Source organism: Pogoniulus pusillus, chromosome Z, assembly GCF_015220805.1.
Source record: "Pogoniulus pusillus isolate bPogPus1 chromosome Z, bPogPus1.pri, whole genome shotgun sequence".
Classification (NCBI taxonomy): domain Eukaryota; kingdom Metazoa; phylum Chordata; class Aves; order Piciformes; family Lybiidae; genus Pogoniulus; species Pogoniulus pusillus.
In genome coordinates this window covers 31,054,676-31,075,887 of record NC_087309.1, presented here as the reverse complement: position 1 = coordinate 31,075,887, position 21,212 = coordinate 31,054,676, and the positions used below count along the sequence as shown (strand labels likewise).

General features: G+C 40.8%; 1 protein-coding gene across 4 annotated transcripts in view; it reads left to right on the top strand.

Annotated features, from left to right (window-relative positions):
- The first annotated feature begins 2,803 nt into the window (after nt 1–2,803).
- Nucleotides 2,804–21,212, top strand: part of ACOT12 (acyl-CoA thioesterase 12) — a 43,004-nt gene continuing 24,595 nt past the window's right edge. For 2 of the 4 annotated variants that reach the window (XM_064140292.1, XM_064140290.1), the window contains exons 1-7: nt 2,804–3,022; nt 5,493–5,562; nt 11,284–11,344; nt 12,301–12,402; nt 14,580–14,712; nt 16,670–16,820; nt 20,018–20,137. In XM_064140292.1, coding sequence (XP_063996362.1) covers nt 2,881–3,022; nt 5,493–5,562; nt 11,284–11,344; nt 12,301–12,402; nt 14,580–14,712; nt 16,670–16,820; nt 20,018–20,137 — 779 coding nt within the window. In that variant the 5' untranslated portion in view covers nt 2,804–2,880. The remainder of the gene's footprint in view (nt 3,023–5,492; nt 5,563–11,283; nt 11,345–12,300; nt 12,403–14,579; nt 14,713–16,669; nt 16,821–20,017; nt 20,138–21,212) is intronic. The other 2 variants (XM_064140291.1, XM_064140293.1) reach the window with 2 other exon arrangements.

Here is a 21,212-nt window from a genome sequence, read left to right as displayed (position 1 = left end):
TGGTACAATTCTACAGTGATTGCATTGTGGCCTGTTCTTCACCATGCTGGTGACATATGCTACTGTGCTGCACAAAGCTTTTTAAAGTTAACATTGCCTCAAGTAGAAAGGCATGTTAATAGGAGATAATCTAATGCCCATTCTGGTCTTGCTTTGTAAATTTATTTAAAACAGTGTCACACCTCTTGTTGCTACTATTTCAGTTCAGCAGGAGAAGCCTCACACCATTAAGTGGGAATCACTTATTGACAACTACTTTTTATAACTGCATTAGCAAACAACAGTTTTCAATGAAGTTAGTTTCTTAGTCGGTTAACCAGACTCCAGAAATTAAGTTCAACATCAATTCTCATTTGAGATGAACAATTTCACTAAAGTTAGTGACTGAGTGATGTGTAGGTTTGGATGTAGGGGAGATAAGATAGCTTCCATCTTTCTTTGACATCTCACTACTGGGGGCATCAGTAAAGAGAAATCTTGATGGTTCACAAAGATGCTTTTTACAGACCACTTCAGCCACACAGTGTTGATTCAGCTATCTTCATCTGGTGGTGATACCAGTACAGCCTACTGTGCTACAAAACATACTTTTCAAATGGGAAACCTTTGCAAAGCACAGATCTCCTCTGTGAATTTAAACCAGTAACAAGTTTGCTAATTTTTCAGCTGTGAAAGGAGATTGACCTTGCAGGTATTTTCTGAGGATAAATACAATGAAAACTGTAAAATACTCAGTAATTCCAGTGGAACTAAAGTAGCCAATTAAGTCAACTGGAAGGCAAGCATTAGACACAACAACCTCAGCCAATGAGTGGGCCTAAAAAGAGGAGAAAGGCAGCTTAAAAAAGGGCATTTTAGTCTGTGAGTTCCCTCAACTCACTCTCCAAGTGTGTCTGCCAAATGTCCAACACAGTCATTTGGATTGTGGGTAGCCATTCCTGTTCTTGAAGGGCAACTTCTTTTACCTGGTGTCCTCTCTGAGGCCTGCATTCCAAATGCCAACTTTCTGTTACACCAACATAACTGAGAGAAGTTATCTATTCTGTTACTCTAAAATTCCTCCTAAGAGAGACTGGCTGACCATTTGCTCTGAAGCACATACTCCTCCCCGCACTTCAGGAAGTTGGAATGTGAGCAAATTCAGACTTTATCTCTCTGTGAAATGAGCAGCTTTGTAGCTCCTTATCTCACAGCAGACAACATACACAGTACGGGTTATTACCCAGAATCCATGGTGTGAGAAGTTGGTACTTGAGTTTTCATCATATGTACTATGCAAAGAAGGAAAAAAAAACAGTTTACAAACTCCATTTAGGTAGCAAGACTGAGGTATGACACCACCACTTCCAAAAGAGTGTTTCTTTCCTTCACAGAAGCCAGTCAAAGAAGAAAAGAGAAATCAGTGCAACCTTTTTTTTTTTTTTTCTTTTCCCTGAAGCAGCAGACTAGAAATAAATCTAAGGGATAACACAGCATGCTCATTTTCAGAGCCAGTATCCTCTGGAATGTAACTACTTTGATGGTACAGCCATCCTGTTGCCAAAAGAGTATGTGACAAAGAACCAGAGATCTGCTGTAGTGCAATGATAGCAACAGACCATGCGCAAGAAAATCCCTACTGCACTGAGAAACACGGTCTTGGTGAGGTAGGTTTGTTAAAGTCCAAATTTTCCTGGGTGTTAAGACTGGATCTTTCAGGGTATAAATTTAGTTCTGTATGTTTTTAACAATCTTGGGAAGCCTGTCGTTGCAATTGTGGGTAGCAAGTAGTAACTAGATAATAAAATGGGAAGGCTGAAAACAGTCTTGCTGCTCTATTGAAAACTATACTGGGCATGTGTGTGTGCAGTATACCACAGAGTCAAATATAAGTCACAGTCTTCCCTTAAAGATCATTTGCAGGTCACACACTGCTATATTGAAGCAACAGCTGGTGAGCTGGGCTTATGAGGGATTTCTTATGGGTCTCCAACCTCCTCTCTTGAGCCCTCTATAGTAATAAAGCTGTATCCACAACAATAGTCAAAAGTTGTCCTTCCTGATGACTGAGAAGCATTTTCTCTACTCTTCCTCAGCAGTGCCTGTTGACACACTGAGTCTCCTTCCTTCGTTGTATTTTCATAGTTTGCAGGACCAGCAATACCCTGCAGGACATTACCAGCCACAAGAGGAGAAGGATATGAGAGAAAGAACCCTCTCTAAGGTTTCCAGTTATTAACTTACGCAGGAATACTGACTGAAGCTGTGACCACCAAGGTAGGTGTCAAAATGCCCATGGCAGCAGTGACACTGTTTCACTAGGCTGTGGCACTTTCCTACCAGGGTCACCAGCATCTGGACATGGGAACTGTCATCTCTGGGTCCATCTGCCAGGCTGTAAAGTTGGTGATAAGAGAGCCAGACTGATTTAATTTATTTATTTACTTAATAATCCTAGACAAACTATAGATAGTTTCGCTGGTAAGGTGCATGCCGAAAAACACCTACAGGCTACAGCACAGGCTCTCGGTGGCTGACGCCAGGCCATGAGGTGGCTCCAGAGGTCCCGGAGCACGGGATGGAAACGGGAAGCAGGGCAGTACAAGCGGGCCGCAGTGCCGCTGCCAGCCCCCTCTCACCTTCGCGTCCCCCGTACGATCTGCGGTGCCCCCGTTCGCGATCCAGCACCCCAGGCACCGTCGGCGTGCACGCTCTTTCCCCGTCTGGGCAGCGTCGGAGGCCGGGCCGGGTCCATTCCACCTCTGCCCGGGAGCGCCGGGGCGGGATGGACCCGCCCAAGCACCGCAGGCAGAGGAGAGGCTGGGCTGGTGGCAGCACTGCTGCCTTTCCGTGCCCGGGGAGAGAGCTTCGGCCGCCGCTGCCCTCCGCATTCCCGGCGCCATGGAGAGGCTCGGGACGGCAGGGGCGGCGGGCGGCGATGTCTGCATGTGCCAGACCATCTTCCCGGCCCATGCCAACCACCGCGGCGAGCTGAGCGCCGGGCAGCTCCTCAAATGGATGGATGCGACTGCCTGCCTCGCAGGTACAGGGACGGCAACGCTGCGGCAGGCGGCCGGGGCCGGGGGGCTGAGGGCGGCGGCTGGCGAGGAGAGGTGTTTCAGGCCGGCGGGGAGAGGCCCCTCGGTGTTCCCCCTCCTCCCCTCAGAAATGTGCCTTAAATTTGACGTCTGAGTGGGGAGAGCGTCCCCTTTGCCCTCTCACGACATTGGCTAAGGACAGGCGAGGAGGGGGCGAAATTGTGGCCCTGGGGAGATGGCAGGGGAGGGTGGGGGATGCTTGAGGGAAGAGTTCAAGGAGGGGTGTGAGTTTCGGTGGTTCAGATTAGGAACAGGCATCAAGGGAGTGAGAAAGCATACGAGGATGGAGAGAAGTGTCACATCTCAGGGGAGAGTGAAAAGAGAGACAGGGGCGGTTAGGATGAGGAAAAAAGCAGATGAGGGAAAAAAGGGGATGGAAAAAAAGAGAAGAAAGAAACCTACTAATTTAAGAATACTGGCGCATGGATGGGAAAGAAACCAACAACCACAAATCCAATCAGCGTGCAGAGCACTCTGTGCCTGGTTTAACTCCGCTTCGAAAACTTCTATAATCGCAGCTAACTTCTGGAAGCGAAAGTGGCATCAAAAGCACGACGAAGACGAAGGCTCTGCCATGGGTCTGTCACTGAACTGCGTTTCCAAGTACAGCTGCATACATTAGCAGCCCATAATGAGCCTAGCGGAGAATAGCGGGTATATTTGGGGAACTCGTGTCTGCATGGCGTCTCCATGCGACGCGGTGACCGTGGAGCGCTCGCTGCGTAGGTGTGTGCCGCGCTCGGTGCAGCTTTATGTAATCCGCTGTTCTTATATAGGAGGAGGTGGGATCCTGGAGAACTTGTCCCACACAATAACCCAGAAACTACCTAGCATGTAGCAACTTCCCGGTATGATCATACTGGTTGGTTGTTTTGGGGTTTTTTTTTAGGTTTATTTTAGCTTGAGGGAGTCACTGGATTTCAGCCCTTCGGTGATTCACCCGTTAACAGTGCTTTTTGACATAGGGACTCTGAATTGATCTCAGCCTGAGTCCCTGCGCTGAAGTGGCACAGCCCCAGGTGCTACAAGTTTGTCCTTGCTCTCTGGACCTTGGTTAAGATGTGATGATCTTAATCAATTACAAATATGCCACCAAAGATCACTTTCGTAATTGCTTTTACTTGATTAGGCTTAGAGCAGCTGTAGTCACCCATGTCACAGGGCTACTCCTGTTGCACACAGTGGCTTTTTGACATCTTTTCTCACTTTGCTTTTTGTGTCACATTAAACTCAACATACCAGGCAGGAATTTGTGTGGCTTTACTGTCTTTGACCTGCATTAGTGCCATCAAGTACAGTTTCAAGCGCCTGGGATTTGCACCTTCTTGCTCCAGATGTAATTGAGCTGGCTGGCTGCTTTCTCTGTTTTAAAGCCATTTATGACTACCCTCACCTTACTCATCACCTTGTACCTATTGCAATGCCAACTCCATCCTCTCAGTTGTCAGTGACCTCTTCCCTTTCAGTGTGTTTTGCTGTGGTTCTACTAAGTGCCATCATATATTTTGCTCTCATATTTTCAATGGGAACTGCTTACACAACTCATGCACCATCTAAGTTTTTTCTTGAAATGATCACTAAAAATACTGGACTGCTTGGGAGTAAGAACTCCTGCCAAATGTGTGGTGCTGTTTTCTAGCTTTCCTGCTAGTCCTCTTTGCCTCTTTCACTTATGAAGCATTTTTGGAGTGAGGGTTCCCTTGCTGTAAAAAGAGGGGCTGTTAAATATTAGTAGTAAAGATGCTTATCTTCTCCAGATTAACTTTCATAGTTGATACAAATAGAGTCCATTATTCTTCCTAACCAAATGTTTCCTAGGGAGATGAAGAGCACAAGTTGAACTTTGGTAAATATATTTTCCAGTAATAAGTACTTTGATTTTTTTTACATCATGTTTATATTTGTTTTCATTTAATTCTTGTGGTTTTAGAACAGCACTAAGTATACTTTCCACTGCTGTGACCACACTAATGATCTAGTAGACATTTCTCCCGTGTCTGAGAATCCTCAATGGACAAAACTTCTGCTCTAAGAGAAATAATATTCATGATATCATATTTTGAGGGTAGGCTAACACTTTGTGGCTGTTTTTGTCTTGCAACATGCTTGTCAGCACTCTTTCATGAAAATGTTCATTTTATAAGACCTTTAATAGAGCTTTTCAGACTGAGTGGGATCACTGTCATCATTTGCTGTCATCTCCTGATGTTACCCTTATTTAATGGTAAATATTAACTTTAACCATTTTTAGCTTCTTTTTTTCCTAGGGGCCCACTGCAGATTTGCATTAGGGTGATCAAGAGAAGACCTGCAATCTACTGTGTTTTTTCCCTGTCTCTCATGCACAAGTGTACAGGGGAATACCCTACTGCAAATGCAATGTGTTAATTGTGTGTCCATGTGTCTATTCTGAAGCTGAGAAACATGCTGGTGTGTCTTGTGTGACAGCGTCTATGGATGACATACAGTTTGAAGAGGCTGCCAGGTAAAAAAAAATACAGCTAACAGTCAAATGTTTGCATTCTAGAAATTCTTATTTGGCAGAGATAAATGGAGGCATTATAAAATCTGAGATGGCAGGCCACTGAACTCTCCAGAGTCAAAATTGGTCTTTTCAGTCTGTGGTAGCCTGACCCACTAAGAAAAAAGATCAATTTCACTGGTCAGAAATCAACTCTAGCTAATTTGATGTGGCAACCTGGATGCCAGGTGAGAAACTGATGGCCCAGTGATCTTTGGTTCTAGTTAAGAGAATGTTGCAGGGCATTACTCACCTCTGTTGAATAAGGAATACATGCCTACAACAGTCATTGTATAATTTATGTTATTATTGCAAGTGCTCTTTCAGTTTCTTCCTTACCATCTCTTCCTTTAATCTCTTTTTAACATGTGTTCATGTAACAAAACAGTGTTGTTTTGCTTTATCACTGAATAGTGAGTCTACAAGATAACAGAGGATTTATTTTTTTGTTTTAACCATTTTTCATGATTTTCCAAGAGATAGAAGACACTGTAAGAGGAAATAACACATTTACTCCTAAACTATATTTTACAGAAATGTTTCTATTTTTTTTGTTTGTTTGGTTGAGGGTTTTTTTTCCACACCTTGCAGTCTATAAATTAATGAGTGCTTAGATGGGATGGACCCAGTTACACAGACTAGTGCATGTGCAGTTGTCCTGACTGTGAGCCAAGTAAAGCTGTCTGTCAGATGTACAGCTGATGTAAATTCAAAACTGTTTGCAGTAGACAAGTGCAAAATGAGCATCTACTCGCACTTCTGTACTGAAGATTTTTGGTGTAGTGTCCATTAGCATTAGAACTAGAACACAAAACAAAAGAGTGAGCATGGTCATACTGAATCTAGAATGCAAGACAATTTCTTGGTCTGTTTTACAAGTTTTTTAAAGTGCTTGTCCTGCCTGTAATTTTTCTGTGGTTTTAACTGTCTTTAGGAAAAAATCCTGTCTGTGAAGAGCATAATTTGAGTTGCACAAATTAAGTCAGGGTGATTTCTTTTTTCGGGTGTTATATTTCAGACTTTAGTAGATTCAGAGCAATTTTCCCTCTTGTTTCTGAGAGCAGGACAGAACTTCTAAAATCATTTTCCTTCCATTTTTTTTTCTGTGTCTCTGCTTCTCCTTGTGCTTGTAGTCCCAATGCTTCATTTTTAACATGAATATAAGCTACAGGTGTGTTAACATGAAGTGGTTTCATTAACTGTTTCTCAGCCTCAGGTCATTCTCTTACTGTGTAATTTATTAAATTTTGCCTGATCCTGTTGGTTACACAAATGTCTTGCATACGTGGGATTCATTAAGAAGAGTGTGTCCAGCAGGTTCTCCTTTCACTCTACTCTGTTTCTGGAGTATTGTGTCCAATTCTGGGCAACCAAGCTCCAGAGAGTCCCAACAGAGATCTATGAGAATGATTAAGCAATTGGGACATCTATCTTTTGAGGAAAGGCTGAGAGACCTGGGGCTGTTTAGTGTGGAGAAGAAAAGACTGAGAGGAGATGTTGTCAATGTTTACATGTGTCTGAGGGGTGAGTGTCAAGATGGGGCCAGTCTCTTTTCACTGGTGCCTTGTGATAGGATGAGGAGCAATGGACACAAATGGGAGCACAGGAAGTTCCACCTCTACATGGGAGAAAACTTCTTCTGTATGAGGGCGAGGGAATGCTGGAAAAGGCTGCCCGGAGAGATTGTGGAGTCTCCTTCTCTGGAGATTTTCAACACCCACCTGGACATGTTCCCATATGGCCTGTCCCAGGTGAACCTGCTTTGGCAGGGGGATTGGACTCAATCTCCAGAGATCCCTTCCAACCGCTACCTTTCTATGATTCTGTGAAATAAGAGAGCTCTTGTATCTCACCATAGTAAATCTAAAAAAGATGGTTCTTTAAGTTATTGCTCTAAGGTTTCATTTACCTAACTCAGGTTACCAACTGGTAAGGACTAATTCTGCATTTTTTTTCCAGTTGACATGGAAACAGAGATTTCCACAGGTCTATGTACTGCAAAACTCAGTTTTATGCCATGATGACAAGTCCTTCTTACTTCTCTTTTAGTATGCACCAGTTCATTGGTATTAAGAACATCTGGTTTTAAGCTACGTTTCTTTAAACTTCATTGGTACTCCATACATGAATCATATTCAGTTCACCCCAATACCTTTTAAATCTTTCTGCTTGTTACAAATGAATGCATAGTGTTCTGTGGCATCTGCTTGTTCTTACCTATCTATTTCAGTGTCCAAGTTGATGGGATCTCATGGCTGAATAAATTAGTTTGTTCAGAGTCAGACTTGATACAGTGTAAAACATTTAATCTTGAAACAGTTTCTGAAACTTAGCCCTATCTTACTGTCTGACCATATGAGTTCTGACATTTTTTTTTTCTGACATGGCTGTGGACCCCAAAGGACTACACTTTTGTACAATGAAATGTGAGTCTAGCCCTGTAGAATGCTTATAACAGCAGCAAGATGTAAGTCAGCCGGGGAATCTAATGTCTGTGGGGCCCAAATCCATCTTATTGTGGGTTTGGTGTCTGCTGAGTGAGATCACATCCAGCTTCATTATTTTGTTCCCACCCTGCAGTTTCCTCAAAGACAGATCCAGACTTACCTCTTTCAGCCTCTCTTACGCAATGTTCTTGCACAAAGAAAAGAGTCCACCAGGGAGGTGTCTCTGGCAAAGGTCAAAGAAACAGTCTTTGTCCAGAACAGTGCTCTGCTGGTTAGTCTGATTGAGGCCTCTGTAGTCCCTGCTGTGACCTTATGGACAATCCAACATCATAATCACTGAATCACAGAACTTTAGAGGTTGGAAGGGACCTCCAGAGATCATCAAGTCCAATTCCCCTGCCAAGGCAGGATCATCCATGGTAGTTTGCACAGAAACACATCCAGGTGGGTTTTCAAAGTCTTCAGAGAAGGAGACTCCACAGCCTCTCTGTGCAGCCTATTGAGTGCTCTGTTACCCTCACTGTAAAGATGTTTCTCCTCACGTTGAGATTAAACCTTCTATATTCCAGTTTGTGTTCTTGACAAGGACTATGATGTTCTCTGCAAGTATCCATAAAGTCTCAAGGAAAGCCTCATACTTGATACCAGTATTAGAATTTATCTAATGAATGTGTTCTGTCTTTTTTTACCTAATAGTTGTCATTAACTCTGCTGCTGTGTTACTATTTTCCTCTTGAGAGTTACATGACAGACACAGAGATGTTTCAGGGTACTTGACTGAGTTCTGTCTTTAAGATTTTGAAAGCCTGTTAACTTTGATGCAGGGAGACTTACTAATAATTTTTTCTTACAGTTAGGAACTTTTCCCATTAGCCTCTAGACTTCTAGATGTAAATAACAGTGAGGTCTTGAGCTGGCTAGAGTGAAGATATGACTAAAGGGGGCTAAAGCAATAAAGATTCACACACTAAGAAACTGGTCAGAACGTCAAGAAGAGATTGTAATACTGTTGGAAGGTCAGAAAGTGACAGCAGAGAATGAGAAGTAAAAGGATTTTGTCTATTTAAATGTTTCCACGCATATGTGAATAATTTCCCAACATTTAGTTAATATGTATTACTGTCAGTGTATACAAAGCATGTAGAGATCATCTTAGATGCTTGAGCGTGTCCAGAGAAGGGCGACGAGGCTGGTGAGAGGCCTCGAGCACAAGCCCTACGAGGAGAGGCTGAGGGAGCTGGGGTTGTTTAGCCTGGAGAAGAGGAGGCTCAGGGGTGACCTTATTGCTGTCTACAACTACCTGAAGGGTGGTTGTGGCCAGGAGGAGGTTGCTCTCTTCTCTCAGGTGGCCAGCTCCAGAACAAGAGGACACAGCCTCAGGCTGCGCCAGGGGAAATTTCGGCTCAAGGTGAGGAGAAAGTTCTTCACTGAGAGAGTCATTGGGCACTGGAATGGGCTGCCTGGGGGGGTGGTGGAGTCGTCGTCCCTGGGGCAGTTCAAGGCAAGGTTGGATGTGGCACTTGGTGCCATGGTCTAGCCTTGGGCACTGTGGTAAAGGGTTGGACTTGATGATCTGTGAGGTCTCTTCCAACCTTGGTGATACTGTGATACTGTGATACTGTGATCTTTGGTTATGTGAACTGGGAGGGCTACGCCTTCCCATCTACTGCTGTTAGCTGGAGTTGTTTAGCCTGGAGAAGAGTAGGCTCATGGGAGACTTCTGTACTCTTTACAACTACCTGAAGCCATGTGGGGGGTTGATTTCTTCTCCCAGGTAACCAGTGACAGAACAAGAGGACACAGTCTCAAGCTGCACCAGGTCAGGTTTAGGCTGGATATCAGGAAGAAGTTCTTCACAGAAAGAGTGATTGACCACTGGAATGGGCTGCCCAGGTCGATGGTGGAGTCACTGTCCCTGGAGGTGTCTAAAAGGAGACTGGATGAGGCACTTAGTGCCATGGTTTAGTTAATTAGAAGGTGTTAGGTGATAGGTTGAATTTGATAAACTTGATGGTCTTTTCAAGCTGGTTAATTCTGTGATGCCGTAAAGGAAATGCCTGGCTTAATAGCTATCAGCTATTAGATTTTGATTGTTCTTCCTGTGTCAACTTGTTTTCCAAACTTAAACGTGAATACCATGTTATTTTTCTGGTCACATTATCCCTTTTGTAAATGATCTGGTGCTTCTCTACAGTTTAGAACCATTACATTAATGATTGTGGTTTTTCTTTGCACTGAGTGATAGAAAAACTCCTTCTGCACATACACTTCAAAAGCTGTTGAGGGCCGTGTATCTGCAGATGGTCTTAATTGTTGCTGTAACCACTTTCCACCCCTGTATACTCAAAGGTTTCCCTTTGTGTTCATGATTGTGAGCAACAAGAAAGAGAAAGTTTCTGTGTAGTTGCTTGTTCCTGTCTGGTACTGTAAAGGAGCAGGTTTCTTATTCCTCATTCTAGTGTTTGGTAACAATTTATTTGAAGTACTGGCACTGAGAAAAGCAACTTAAGAGAAGTCTTACCTTTAAATGTCAAAATCCTATTCATTAAATTATGAAGAAATGATAAAGATTATTTTTTAAAAATAAACTGGGGTCATAACTATGCCAAATCCTTAGCTGCAAATGTCTATTTTATGGGTACTCAACTGGTCCGAGTTATATTATCCTGTCTCCGATGTAGTTGGCTGCATTTTTGCCTTCTCTGGGCCTAGTCACAGCAGTTGTAAGGTAGTTTAAATTCCCTGAAGACAGTGGCCTGACGCCCAGTTATTTTGTCTGTTACTCTGACTTGCCATGCACATCACGCCCTGCTCAACAGCACAACTGTAGGAAAAATGTCCTTCTTGTAATCAACATATAATAAGTACTTTAGTAATTCCAAAAAGAAATAAATTATTTTCTCATTCAAATTTAATTCGTGTTGGTAAAAAGATATGATCCTTTTCAGATATTCATTGTAGGTAAATAGGGAAGAGTAGTTGTTCAGATGTATGCTGTCAGGATGGAAGGGAGATGTTATAGCATTTTTCTGGGCCAGAACTTGGAAACTGAAGTCTTTCCCTATCATTCAGAGATGTCAAAGAACACTTTTTGTGTAGGATTATTTCCTCATGTGCGTATATCTGTATGCTGGAGAACACAGATGGAGTGTATCTTGTGTGGTTTTGCAGTCAGATATAATCAGCACATGATTAAGCTGCATGATTATATACCATAAAATGTTATTCTTCTCAACAGAGTTGGGCAAATTATTACCATCAAAGCAAAGGTGAACAGAGCATTCAAAACCAGCATGGAGGTAAGAGATCACCAGTCTTATTCCTAATGATATTTGAAGAGTAAGAGAGGGGTGGGAGGAGCAGAGGAGTGCAGTATGGATCCAGTGTTATTTGTTTCAGAAGGAGCTTTGTAAATGTATATGAACAATAACACCACCTGATGAAACTGTTATAATTGCATGCTTCTTGTAAAATAATCCATGTCAAATTAGAAACTAGACCCTGAAGACTTTAATTCCTTGGTAGGTGTAATGGACAAGATGGTACAGGTGGTGTTGGTGCAATCCAAGCAGTCTGTGCATCAGATCCATGAATAGCGGAGCTCTAAGTATTTTTTAAACTTTTGATACAAAAATATTTCTCTCAGGTGTACTTTTCATATGACTTTTCATATTATAACATTATGCTTACGTGAAATCAGAACTAAAGCATAGGTGTACTTTTCTCTGTTGTGCCCAAGTCCATTTCTCGTTGATGTTAATGTCAGTGATGCAGCTTCCAGTGAATGCATTCCAGAAGGTTCTGAAAACTGTGGAAAAAATCAGAAGCTTTGGTGCACGTCAGGCCTGTCTCACAGGATCAGAGTCAGTGTTTTACCTTCAAGTGTTTCATTATGCTTTACACATTTACACAGAAGGATTCATGTGGGGGCTCCAAATGGCATACAAGTACATAGGAAGAGATATACATCAAATTAAAGCATCTTTCCTAATTTTTATTTTACCTTAGAAGAGATTTTAAGCATACTTACACAGCTGTTGTACTAAAATACATCACAACTTATTGTGACATTTATATGTGTTCAGAGATGTATCAGTGATAAGAGAGTATGGTTTTTTTTTTGCATTTTTCTTTTAGGTTTAAGCGTCTGGAAATGTCAAATATGATAAATTCTGCACCATTTTGTCTCAACTCAGTTGTCAATTATGTAAATACCATTTTTTGTCTCCTTTGTCCACTACCTCCTTCCTTGTAGGTTGGCATCAAGGTTACAGTACAGGATGTTTTGACTAACACTGAAAAAATAGTGAGCGTGGCATATGCAACATATGTAGCCAAACCAGTTGGTGATGGAAAGGTATTCTTTCTGTTTTCTTCTGTGTTTGAAGCTGCTGACAGTGAGTTTCTGTAAAATAAACCAACTTTACTGGTTGTGAAACACAGGAAAACATCCATACCTGTTTATTCCAGTCAGTAATATGAAACCATCATGAAGCCTAGACAGTATGGAGTTGTTTGGTTTTTTCCCTCATCTCTGCTGTGAAGTTGTAGAGTGTGTATTACTGTTCTTCTTCCACTTGCTTATTTGCTAGTAGTAGAACCAGTGTCTTTGTAATGGCTGCAATACTGACAGAGTTAGGTACTGGAAGGGAGACTCCTCTGGGTCTGCACAGTCTCTCTCTGCAAAAAATGATGTATATACATCTTGAAACGTGCAAGGATGCTGGAGGCGGCGTTTCTTTATCTTACACTCACTCTTTTAAGGAGGTTTTCCAGACATCACTACTCAGAACATATTTTTAGTCTAGCTGTCAATCTAAACTAATTCTTTGCCATTTATGTTAATTATCTTTCATGCTAGTGTTGTTTCTTCTTCCCAGAATTTGGTTCCCTAGAGGTAACTGGAAGTCAGGCTTTGTGCTGTTTGGCCTTCACATTGCTGTGCCACATAGGCACAGTTCTTTTAAAGTTTTTTTTTTAATAAGAAAGGCCAAATATTCCTCAGATTCTGTTAATATACTGTCTTTCTTTGTAGTATTGTACTTTCCTGAAATGTGAATGGAATTATTTATCTGACTTTGCTGTCTCACTGAATGTATTTTGACAATGTGTGTTTCTTTTTAACATCCACTGCAGACTGGCAGAGAGCAGTCATCCCATAAGCAATTAATATCAGTTCAATCATTTCTGCTTTTCCTTCTGCAGTGATACATTGCAGTTTGCAGAAGAAAGGAATCAGAACAGTTTTGCTACAACTAAAGCCCAGTTTGTCTCTTAAAGATTAATGGCTAAACAGACTAACCTGCAAGCACTAAGTTAGTATAATGTAAGGATTGTTTATTATTTGTGTGATGTCATATCCAGTGGATCAACCTATTTACCTTTTGCCCAAATTTCTAGGGAGGATAATTCAGGATTAAATTGATGATGATTAACTAAGATTAGGCTTAAGACAGGAATGCCCTAGAGGGAGTTTGAGACTTCAGTTCAAATTCCATCATAAAGTAAAGTCTTGGTGAAATAAAAAAATCCATTTTTCAAATACACTTCTCTGAGCAACTGGTGCTAAAGTTGTGATGAGTCCAACAATGTGCACTCACTGTCTTAATCTTGTAGCTGGCCCATCTGGAAAAAGCTAGGCAGCTCTTGTGATAGACTAGAAAGGAGGCAAGGAAGCTGAAAGAGGTTTTGAGTGAAGACTTAAAGAATGAGAAACATTAGCAGTCCCACTGCAGCACACAAAATGTTGAATTTGTCTGTATTGTGGTGTTTGTGCATTACTTTAAGGTGTCTGAGGCTAGATCTTGCAGACAGACCACACAAGTGATTCTGCAGTGGCACCTCTGCAGTATTTGTCTCAATGTCCTAATTTTCTTAACTCATTGAACTGACACACATGGCAGTTTGCACTTAAGGGAAAAGAAATTCTGATCTTGGCAAAAGAAAGGTGTATATCTGGGCACAAGTAGTATTTTGGGCATAACTAAAATCTGAAACTGTACAAAGTGCTGTATGCTTGTGTTTCTCCACCTCAGAAAACCAGTGCTTCTCTGAAAACAGATCCTCAGATAGACAAAACAGGCTCTGTGAGTATGGAGTGGACTGTGATAGAGGGCTATTTGTGTAGCGAGTGTCAGTAGTCTGTGGGATACACTGTTGCGTAGACTACAGCACTGATCATTGTGACTGGTTTATTTCACTCTTACAAAAATTCAGTACTCAGACCTTCATACTAAGATTTTTTTTATTAGAATATTTTTTTCTTAAGTGAGAATTGCCTTAAATTGTGCATGGCCTCTGGATGTTTGTATTTAAAAGCTAAAAGAACTTTGACATTGAGTTTTGACAAATTATTCTGAAAGGATAATGCAGAATCTCTTGAACTTTAGCTCTGCACTTATTTGTATTAATAGAACTTGTCATCTTGGACAGCTGACAGAAAAAGGTTGTAGAAAATGCTGATGCCATTTTAAGTTCAAAGTGTACATTGTAATGATTATGGCATTCAGGATTTTTTTTTTTTCATTTGTATAGATTGAATTAGAACCTGTAAAGCTTGTATCTACAGAAGACCACCTGGAGCACACCCTGGCTATAGAGAGAAGAAAAATCCGACTGGGCTACGAGCAAGTCTTTCAAAACCTCATGCAGGAGAGTAACAAGGAAGGTGAATATTGTGGTCAGCATAATAGATGGAACAAGTGACTAGTGGGAAGCTGGAAGGCGGTTAAAAAGCAGCTAAAACATCTGAATAGAGCTTCTTGAGGTTGTGATACCATGTAGAAGACTCTGTACTAGTTTTATGAGGATGTATAGCATAAGTATTCTAACTCAGTGGTGTTTCTTTGTCTTTCAGAAATTACAGATATATAAATGCAGAGTTGAAGGCATTAAATAGATACAAAATGCAGATCTTCATGTAGGTTGTATGTGTAAGAGTTCCCAGTATGGAAACCCTTCCTGGATATATGGACCCCTCCCTGGAGGTGTTCAAGGCCAGGTTGGATGAGGCCTTGAGCGACTAGTGTAGTGGAAGGTGTCCCTGCCCATGGCAGGGGCATTGGAACTAGATAGTGTTTAACGTTCCTTCCAATCTAAACTGTTCTATAAATCTAAGTCTTACCGCACAAGTTGTAATGTGTCTCTTCAAGAAAACACAAAGAACTACATTCATGTCATGAAATCATTCACAGCAAATAGAAGAAACTTCATTACAGGGGTAACAGCCTCATGGCCAAATGAGAAAAATTCAGCCAAGAAGCAGGTTTGTCTGTATAACTGGTGATAATCTCTGTTCCCAAAGACAGTTGCTCTCAAAAGTTGCTGTCTTCTCCTGGGGAAAAAAAATATTAAAAAAATCACAACAGTTAAGAAATATGCTGGCATTTAAAAAAATCTGAGCCATAACTCCATATATAAACAGCAGACATTATGTGACTTTACTGAAGAAAGTTTAAATCAGTTGTAAATATAAATTCTAGTCTTCACAATTTAGTAAGACTGTGTAGAAATGGAGACACTTGTTCACTACAAGCAACAAACTTACTTGCCTTTGTGGTGTCTAATAGTACACAGCTTAATACCATGAAAGACAAATTGGAGGTTGATGACTTTGGTTTCCGCTCCCTTGGCTGGAAACTTCCTTAAGGATCTTATTGTTGTTAGCACTGATTTTTCTCCCCAAGGAGGTAGAACAAGCTAAATAGAGGAAAGACAGAGGATAATATGGTGTGTCAAGGCTTCTAGGTAGCAAAATAGGTATAGCTCATATCCAGAAAGTGAAGTTTGTCTTCTGTCTTGTGTAACAGCTTAAGTAGGTCCAAAGTGCAAATTAGTCACATGTGTCCACCCATTTATATAATCATAAAGTTAATTATGTCAAAAGTCAAAAGTGCAATTGAGATCAAGTAGCTTCCAGCACTTTTAAAATGACCTACATCATCTTATGTCTAAATCTGTTCTTGCAAAATGTGACTGAAATAAACAAAGATTAGAGTGAGGATGTATGGCTAAACATTTGAAAGTGAATTTGAGATGCTGAGTAATGGAAGATGGTTATGGATTCAGGTCCATATTTCTCTCTTTCACGTGTTTTATATTGCCTCTGGTAATCCCGAGATTTGTAACATTACGAAATAATCATATCACACTCTAATTAGACACTTTTGTTCAAGTGCCCATCGTGCATGGTGGTCAAAGTCTATGAAAGGTATCTGAATAAGTGATAACCTGCTCTGACAACATCCATTAGAGGTCATGCATGGCAACCATGAATAATGACAAGCGCATGTTGAAGCTGTTGGCTGCCTGCATTTGCAGCTAGCCACGTTCACAGTAACTGCTTCTGACACAGCTTCCTTAAAGGGTGCAGTTAGGGCTGGGAATGATCACTGTCCTGTGATAAGACTGCACCATTCCCCCACCTCTTCTCTTGCAAGAGCAAGGCAAATCTTCAGCATCTTTCCTCCCTTACAAAGAAGAGACATCTTTTGTGTCTTTCCTTTTTCCTTCTTGTCATTGTGTCTGAAGCAAATTGCATGCTTCAGTAACTAGGACTATTTTCTTCTTGGCTATCAGAGCTACTAGCTGAAACAAAGCATTATGACCTTGCTGCTGTCTTTCAGATGCTTTTGAAGAGGAAGATGGAATTTCTACTGACCTTACTCATGTGCAGAGTATTGAGCTTGTCCAGCCTCCTCATGCAAACCATCATGGGAACACATTTGGTGGTCAGATCATGGCTTGGATGGAGACAGTGGCAAGTATTTCAGCAAGGTACTTTTCTGTATGTATCTTTGCATATGGATCTAAATAGATGTGATTTTAATACAGAGGGTTTCACAATGATTTGTTTTATGCAAAATATAGAGTCAAACATTGTAGCTTTTTTTTCTCCTCAGACTGCAGGGGACCTTTGAACTGTTTATATGGTACAGTTCCCACAGTATGCCTCACCGCAGTGGGAGTCAAGTTTCTTCTTCTGTTACAAATGCAGACCCTAAGGCAAAAGAAGCTATGTTATCCTCCTGAAAATCTCTGCAGAAATACAGCATTGGACATAGGAATAGAAAATTTGCCTCCTTGTGGTTGATACAGTGTTTTCAATGCAGAGTTAAGCTAGGATCAACCCAATCCTAACCTTGTATCAATTGATATCCAGAAATAAACAGCCTTCTAAATGCTAGTATGCTAGAAAAAGAATTGAAAGAAACAAATTCTGTTGCACACACAGAACGAATGTGTAACCTTCAGCAAGTCACTTAACGTTTCAGTCTCTCTGGGTCCCACAGATGATAAGTTCTTTTTAGAAGTTTAAAGGGCTCTGACATCTTCAGGTAATAAATACGAAGTATTTTTGTGGCACCACCTAGCATTCCTTGTCAATATGGCCTAGACATATAATCATTAAATTTCCTTTCCCCCAGAGTCAAACCGTTGTTTTTCTCCCTGCTTGTTCTTGGACAGTGTACAAAGCTTCTTTGTAAGCCTCTCTCAAGTTTCAGTCTGAATTCTCCTTGCATACCAAGTGACCTAAATCAGTTCAAAGGTGTTAGATATGTGTTTGCTTTTAAACTTTAATAATTAAATGACTTCTCCATTCATTATTCATACAATTTTGATTTATAGCCAGAAGTTGCACTGATAACAAAAGATTTTCTGTAGTGGACAGATAAACAGCTTGCTCTGGTAATGTTAAAATACAGTGACCATACCCCAGTGTGTAATTCCATTGGCTTCAAAGGGACTGTTTCTGATTTTTCCCATAATATGACCCAAAATATTTACCTGTTTTCAGTTGGTAAATTTTACCTAGTGAGAGTCACGTTTATGTTTAAAAAGATAAACATCAACAATCCAAGTACTGAAAACCATTTATTTGAAATAATGAATGTCAAACATGATTTGTCATGTTGAAAGTTTCAGGAATAATAGCAAGTGACAGAGGCTTGTTGAAAATAGAGATTTTGTAGTCTGTGCTTCAGAAATAGCTAGTCTTGTTACAAATCTTTTGTGAGTCCATTCACAATTATACCTGACCTTTGAATGTGCCAGTTAAAAGTTGCTATGGCTGCAAACTCTGCTGGAGGAACAGGACAGGAGGGCTAACCACTGACAAATAAGTTTCTAAGGTAATTTTAAAGGTTACTTAACCTCCTTCTCCCCTCTCACCCTCACCTCCACTGCTTTTCACTGGATAGCTGATGAAAATCTTGCAGATAGCGATGAAATACTTTAGATGGAATATTTTGGGCAATTTTTTGTTTTTATCCTCTGTTGTTTTCAGTAGCATTGTGTTTGCCTCTTTTTAGTGAACATTGTAAATAAGATCAACATTTAGCATTTTTAAATCAGAAGAGGACATTATTCTTAATGAAATTACAAAGTCATTTGAATGTATTAGTCTATTAAAAAGCTACACCACTCAATTAATTCACTACAGATAATTGTGTTCATTTAATGGTACTAATACATTCTTTTGCAGAGTGCAGTTGAGTGGAAAACTAGGAAAAAAATCTATTCTCACATGTGCATGTGTGGTTCTTACTGAGGAGTTTTGCACACATGCATGAGGACAGAATGTGTTTCTTGAAAGTCCAAAAAGAAATGTCATTATTGCATATTGTTCCTTTTAACAGACAGAGATCCCAGTAAAGAGTGGGGCTTTGACTACACTTAGAACTGCTGAAGAAACCTGGGTTTTGCCTACTATGGAGAGGCTGCAGACTAGATTTCAGTTCCACAAACCCTTAAGATGTTACCTGCACTACAGAATTTTTTTCTGAGATATTGACGAAGGTCAAAAAAAGTAATGAATTGTTGGAATTACCTAGTGTAGGTGAAATAGTATTGCAAAACTTTTCCTTTAGGAGTGCAGCTGGGTTTGATCAGGTGTGTATCTGTTTGCCCACAGCATCAGTACAAAAGCAGCTTTGTCAGTACAGTCATGAAAAGGATACTTGCCAGGCACAGACAATCTTCAGTTCAGCAAGGTTTTACCAGAGTGGCTACAGGCTATTTCACAAGCTGTTCAGAGAGATCCAGTTGAACAACCCAGCTGAACCTGAATGCATATAATTGAACGCAGTAAAGGATCAGGTCTGAAATAAGAACAAACAGGTGAGCAGATGCAACATGCAATTGGAAGCACAACAGAATTACTTAGATTTCTGTTTATAACACTGTTGTGCCCTCGGCTTTTGAAAGGTTGCCAGCAGCAGCACTGTGTTTCTGAATTAAGCACTTGGTTCAACATCTTTCTATCCCTTTGTGTGTGTGAAGATAAATTTTCCTGCTCAGTACTGATTGTGAGCTGCACATAGTAAATCAAACCAAATTAAGAAAAAAAAAAAAAAAGTAGTAGAACCAAGTCCAAAAATGTATCTGGCAGTTCAAATAGTAGTTTTTTTATTCTTGTTTTATATAATATTAGAAAAAACACCTGACAAACAAGCAAAAAAAAAAAAGAACTAAGAAGAATAGATAGACTGACATTGCTTTTCTTGAATGTTGTTTCCACTGCTCAACCTTTCTACTCAGATTTCTTTTAATTGTTTAAAGGCTTTCAGATCTGGCATTTTTACATACTGAGCAATATTCTACTCCCCATGCAGTCATATAGAAATTAATGAAACTCTGTGAAATTATCTGTAGGTAAGGGATTCATGGTGTAGCTCCAAAACAAGGTAACACCAAGCAGCAAGAATTAATTAGTTGGTGTTTGCAAAATGTGTTGAAAATGAAACATAACTTCCAAGCTTATATATTATGTGGCATTATTATCATATTTGACGCTTGAATTATATGCTCTTGGAGCTGAACGTATGGGTTATGAAATAAATTAGTGTAATGTAGTGATCTTCTGGGTTGCGTAAACCTTGTTGTTCTAATCACTACCCTATTCAACCTAACAGAGAAGGTCCTTTAATAGGACTGTGTATTTTCCCCTCTGTCTCTCTTGCTTTCTTTTTCAGCCGTCTGTGTTGTTCGTATCCTGTCCTGAAATCAGTCAATATGTTTAAATTCTGGGGACCATCTGTCGTGGGTGACCGCCTTGTCTTCAATGCAATTGTGAACAATACATTTCAGAACAGGTAAAACTCCTCATCTGCTTGTCTTAACTTCACACACAGGTTTCAGGTTTGAGCTATCAGTACGATTTGCATTACTGAATGCATTGCTTTTTATCTAGAGCTTTAGTGTCTATCTCCCTCTATATCTATAGATATATATCTGTATCTGCATCTCTGTATATCTGGATCTGGATCTATCTGTATAATCAAGTTGTGCCAAGAGAGGCATAGGCTTGAAATTAGGAGGAAGTTCTTCAGAGAGAGAGTGATTTGGCACTGGAATGGGCTGCCCAGAGAGGTGGTGGAGTCACCACCCCTGGAGGTGGTCAAGAAAAGCCTGGATGAGGCACTTAGTGCCATGGTCTAGTTGATTGGACAGGGCTGGGTGCTAGGGTGGACTGGATGATCTTGGAGGTCTCTTCCAACCCGGTTGATTCTATGATTCTATGATCATGGAATCGCAGACTCATAGAATGGTTTAGGTTGGAAGGGTCCTTTAAAGGTCTGTGCTAGTTTGAAGCAGGCTGAAATGTTTTGGTGAGAAGAACTAGATAATTGGCTGAAAAAAGAAAACAATGGTTGTGTCTCCTTCCCTCATCAGTCTCGCTGAGAGCTCTGGGAACAAGAAGTATACATTAGATAACATTCTCCATTTTGTTCTCACTTTGCTTTTGCCTTCAGACCGAGCCACATCACTGCCACTAACCCTCCTTCTTAACCTCTTGGCTGCACCTCTTTTCTTCCTGGGAACTGGGGTAAGGTTGAGAGGGGCAGGGGGAGGTGCTGGGGTGGTTGAGAACCCCTCTTGGGGACTGAGGTTTCTGGGAGGGGAGTTGTGCTTCTGTATTGTTTATCCTTTGTATATTTCTGTATATAACTGTATATATTGTAAATATCTGCTTGTGTATTGTGCTGCTGTAAATAAATATCTTCATTTGTTTTCCTGGAGCCCGTCTGAGTTAGCTGGGGCAAATTGTGTGTGGGCAGATAACATCCAAACCACCACATCTTTATTTGGCGCCCAACGTGGGGCTAAATTCATTTGAGTGACTGTTGATTAACTCTGGGAATCAGGATGAAGCTAATTAAGCAGCTA